General features: G+C 49.3%; 1 protein-coding gene across 1 annotated transcript in view; it reads left to right on the top strand.

The window, feature by feature from the left end:
- Positions 1-224: 224 nt before the first annotated feature.
- ptchd1 (patched domain containing 1) overlaps positions 225-5,000 on the top strand; it is a gene marked incomplete at both ends in the record, with an annotated part of 14,973 nt that continues 10,197 nt past the window's right edge. Inside the window, one exon of the mRNA XM_083670032.1 lies at positions 225-635. Coding sequence (XP_083526158.1) covers positions 225-635 — 411 coding nt within the window. The remainder of the gene's footprint in view (positions 636-5,000) is intronic.

The raw sequence follows: 5,000 nt of genomic DNA, 5'->3' as shown, positions 1-5,000 counted from the left end.
TATCGGTTCTATATCTGCAGGTTTTTTTCTATCTGCAGTTCTGTCTGAGCTGATACCTGCCACTCCACTGCACTGAGCCTGATGACTGTGGACAGGGGAGAGGAGCGCTCTGACCGGGGAGACCTAGACTCTCCTCCCGCCTGTCCGTGACTACATACTCGGGGAATTATCTCTGACCACCTGTCTTGTTGGAGTGACGGTGCTCCCGATGCCGCGAGCGCCCGATGGTCGGTGTTTCCGGGGTTTCCGGTCGGTGGGAGAGGCTCGAGCCGCGGCCGCGCGCTAGGATGCTGCGCCAGGTGTTGCACGCGGGCTTGAGAAGTTCCTTCCACACGCTGGGTCGGTTCGTCGCGAGACACCCGGTGTTCTTCGCCTCCGGGCCCGTGCTCATCTCCATCCTGCTGGGCGCGAGCTTCAGCCGGTACCGCGTGGAGGAGAACGTGGAGTACCTGCTCGCGCCCAAACACAGCCTTGCCAAGATCGAGGGGAACCTCGTGGACAGCCTGTTTCCTGTGAACCGTTCCAAGCACGCCCTCTATTCCGACCTGCAGACACCGGGCCGGTACGGCCGCGTCATCATCACCACGCGCAGGGGCAGCATACTGGACCCGCTCCATCTGGACCTGGTGCTAAAGGTGTGTGTGTGTGTGTTCTGTGTGTGTGTGTGTGTGTGTGTGTGTGTGTGTGTGTGTGTGTGTGTGTGTGTGTGTGTGTATGTGTGTGTGTGTGTGTGTGTGTGTGTGTGTGTGTGTGTGTCTGTCTGTCTGTCTGTCTGTCTGTCTGTCTCTCTCTCTCTCTCTCTCTCTCTCTCTCTCTCTCTCTCTCTCTCTCTCTCTCTCTCTCTCTCTCTCTCTCTCTCTCTCTCTCTCTCTGTGTGTGTGTGTGTGTGTGTGTGTGTGTGTGTTTCATAAACAGGTTGGAAACTCATATGGAGAGGTTGAGAGCACAGGTTCTCTATCCTGTGCGCCCTACTTTGTAATTCACGTTTATAATATGCAATTTTAATTATTTTCCTTTTGATGATATTAATAATAATGATAATAGTCAAGCGGAGAGATGAAGCTCCCAGTTCAATTAAGAAATTAGGTGCTAATGTTAGCTCAGAAAGCCGTACGTCCTACAATGTGGTTTAATGGTTTGGTTATTAATCAAACATGCACAAAGTAATCAATCAGGTAAAGCGCACTTTGACCTCCCGAAAATCATATCAGGTCATCGTTGTGTGTGTGTGTGTGTGTGTGTGTGTGTGTGTGTGTGTGTGTGTGTGTGTGTTGGAATATGTCAGAATATTGGATATTGCGGCCTACTTTATGTGCTCAGAAAACACTCCTCTATTGGTCTATGTAAACACAGTGTCCATGGAGGACAGACATAGTTCAGCTGTAGCCAGACTCAGGATAAATATAGCATGTCAACATGCTGCCCTCTGAGAATAACAACTGTCTGATACATTATTAAACATGTAGAGAGAGACAACTGTTTTCATCTCAATATGTATGGAAGCACTAAATATGGTTCTGGTTTAAAGGTAACCTTGTTGAGACCAGGCCTTCCTAGTTTGGAAAGCCTTGTGAAATCCTTTGCAGAAAGTAGCCACAAATGGGTGGCCACGCCACACGTCAAACCAATCAAATACCTAATGCCTTCCTCGATTAGATTTTGTGTATAGAGCACACTTTTGGCAATTCAGTTTTTCCTTCATGTTTTCTTAAATTTTCTTCAATGTTGCAAGCTAGCATCTAGCAACAACTCTCTGCAAAATAGTCCTACCTGTTTGGAAAAGAGTCAAGATGATGTTCATAATAACAAACAATCAGCATGTGGGGGAGGGTTCTTGGAATGTAACATCCAATGAAATTGCGAGCACATTCTCCCATTGCTCCATCCAGGTTAATCCAAACCAGATCGGCTAATCTAAAATTCTCCAGACCTCCAAAGGAGGCGTGAGAACAAAGCGATTTGGAGGTATGGCTGCACAAGACTAGTTTAAAGGTAGACGTTACCAAGGGTAACATTACCAAGGGTACCTTGATATAACATTACCAAGGGAAGATTTATGACATAGGAGATATTTCAGATTCACTTAAGGAAGACATTTCACTCACTAGCTATTCAGTTGACGCACAAGCATGAGCACGGCAGTGCAATGTTAAAGCCGCATGACAAAAAGACTGCTGAGTGAATTGTCTTGCTATAGTTTACCTTTAACTGGTACTTAAAGGTCCATATTTTAACTTTAAAGGGATGGCCTACTTTTATGTTTAGGTGAAATATCATCTGACCTATGAGTTGTCCTCATAGGCCAGTAGTGAAAGCTTTTTCGGTTCTTTTTGCTACACGCTAACAGTCAATTACATCACATAATCTTGTCAGAAAAACATCAAAGTTTAGTGGCAAGTTATGCTTGATATGATTTATTGACATGTATACTGTTGAAAATTAAATCATTACAGTCTCATAATCGATTTGCCCAGAACTGGAATACATTTTCCTCTTTGTAAACTCACAGCCAGATAACTTCATCCTTCATGGGCGGGGTATTCAACAACAACAAAACAGCATGACAGAATAAACATTGTACAAAACAATATACAAATATTAAAAATAACAAACAGAAGACCAAAGAAAAAAATACATGACATTGGAGTGATTACTAGCTGTGAACAAAAATGAGCAACTTGCGCAGATGGCAGAATCACTCCAGGAACTTACCCTCTCCGCCCAGCAACCTCACATCCCCAATGTTGGAGTGGCCGCTGCCCAAGCCTCAGCACCCAGTGGGTCAATCGCTGCTGGAGGCCCCCTAGTGAACCAGTTCCACAAACCCAGGATCCCAGCTCCCAAGTGGTACGATGGCCAGCCAGGAAAATGCAATAGGTTCCTTACTCAGTGTTCCCTGGCATTCAAGCCGCAGCCCTCCTTGTTCCACACCGACCGAGCCAAGGTCGCAAGCCAGCTTACATTATCTCCCTGCTCTTAGGGAAAGCCTTAGTGTGGGCTATGGCGGTGTGGGAACAACAGTCACCATCCTGCAGCTCTCTCCTTGGTTTCACCTCCGAGTTGTGGCAGGTCTTCGATCATCCTGTCAGTGGATGAGAGGCGGAGAGTCATCTTTTCTAACCCTAACCCTGTGCCAGGGGCTCAGGTCAGCGGCGGACTTCACCATCAAGTTCCGGACCCTCAGGGTGGAGAGTGACTGGAATCCGGAGACGTTGATCACCGCTTTTCACCATGGACTGTCTACTGCCATTAAGGATGAGCTAGCTGTTCGGGATCTAAGAAAATCACTAATCTTGATGGATATACAAATTGACAATCGCTTCCGGGAGCGGGTGAGACAACGCCACATTGACGCCGCACCAATCTTTTGGATTCCCACTCATCCCCAGCTTCCTGATCCTAGTCCCGTGGAACCCATGCAGCTGGGCCACGCTTGCCTGAATCCCAGAGAGTGTGATAGGCGCAAGCGCGAGGGTTGCTCCTACTACGGCGGAGACCTCGGGCATTTCTGTTAAAAGCTCGCCAGGACAAGGGGATGCCTTGACAAGCTGTGCACTGACTCCCCGACCACCTAGGCACTGTCTACTGCTACCCATGATCTTGCATTGGAACAACCGCCAGCACCCACTCTGAGCTTTTGTGGACTCCGGGGCCGCCAATAACTTCATCAATCAGGACCTCGCCAAGGAGTTACAGATCCCCTGCATGAGCTGCCCTATTCAAATACTAACCCTCAACGGATGTCCCATCGGTTCCGGCCAGGTGGACACCCAGACCAGTGGCTATGGAGGACTACATCGGGGAGTCTCTGGAGGCAGGCTTCATTCGTCCCCCGCTGGTGTGGGATTCTTCTTTGTGGGAAAAAAGGATGGGATGTATTGACTACTGTGGACTGAATAAAATCATGATCAAGAACTGCTACCCTCTGCCTCTGATGTCCTCTGCCTTGTAGTTAACTCAGGGGGCCCAGTTCTTCACCAAGCTGGATCTTCGCAACGCATACAACCTGGTGAGGATCCAGGAGGGGGATGAGTGGAAGACGGACTTCAACACCCCTAGTGGACACTACAAATATCTGGTCATGCCATTCGGGTTGTCTAACTCGCCTGCAGTATTCCAGGTGTTGGTGAACGACATGCTGAGAGACATGTTAATTTGCTTCATCTTCGTGTACCTCGATGACATCTTAATCTTTTCCAAGGCCCTCCCGGAAAACATCCTGCAGGTCCGCCAGGTTCGTGTCCAGAGGCGCCTCCTACGAAGTCAACTCTTCATTAAACTGGTATGAGTATGAGTTTAAAGTTTTTAGAGTTTCACGTGTCCCAAGTCGCCCTCCTGGGCCACATCATCTCCACCGCTGGCATCCAAATGGACCCAGACAAGTTCAAGGCGGTCTCTGACTGGCCCCGTGCATCCTCTCTCAAGCAGGTCCAGTGCTTCCTAACTTCTACAGGCGTTTTATATGCAACTTTTTTTCCCAGTGGCTTCTCACAGCCCTTGCTCGGTGCGCACTGACCCGCTTCCATTGGACTCTGGAGGCCGAGAGGGCGTTCAGGGAGCTCAAGAGTCACTTCACATCCGGGCCTGTCCTCATCCACCCTGACCCTGCTTGTCCTTTCATGGTGGAGGTGGACGCTTCCGACGCGGGGGCACACCGACCGGGCCAAGCGCTTCTCGCTGGCAGAATGCAATTATGACAGGAGCTTTTAGCAGTCAAGTGGGCCCTGGAGGAAGGGAGACATTGGCTGGAGGGTGTGCCTCATCCCTTTGTGATATGGACAGACCACAAGAACCTCATCTCCATCCGGGAAGCCAAGGGACTGAATGCTTGCCAGGCTAGGTGGGCCTTGTTCTTTAACCGATTCGATTTCACCCTAGCCTACCGCCCGGGATCAAAGAACCAGAAGGCGGATGCTCTCTCTCGTGTCCACGGTATCTCCAACGGAGGAAGCGAACCTGAGCCTATCATTCCCACTACCCGCATTGTGGCAGCCGTGTCC

This window comes from Argentina silus (assembly GCF_951799395.1).
Source record: "Argentina silus genome assembly, chromosome: 1".
NCBI lineage: Eukaryota > Metazoa > Chordata > Actinopteri > Argentiniformes > Argentinidae > Argentina > Argentina silus.
This window is presented reverse-complemented; position numbering and strand designations above follow the sequence as displayed.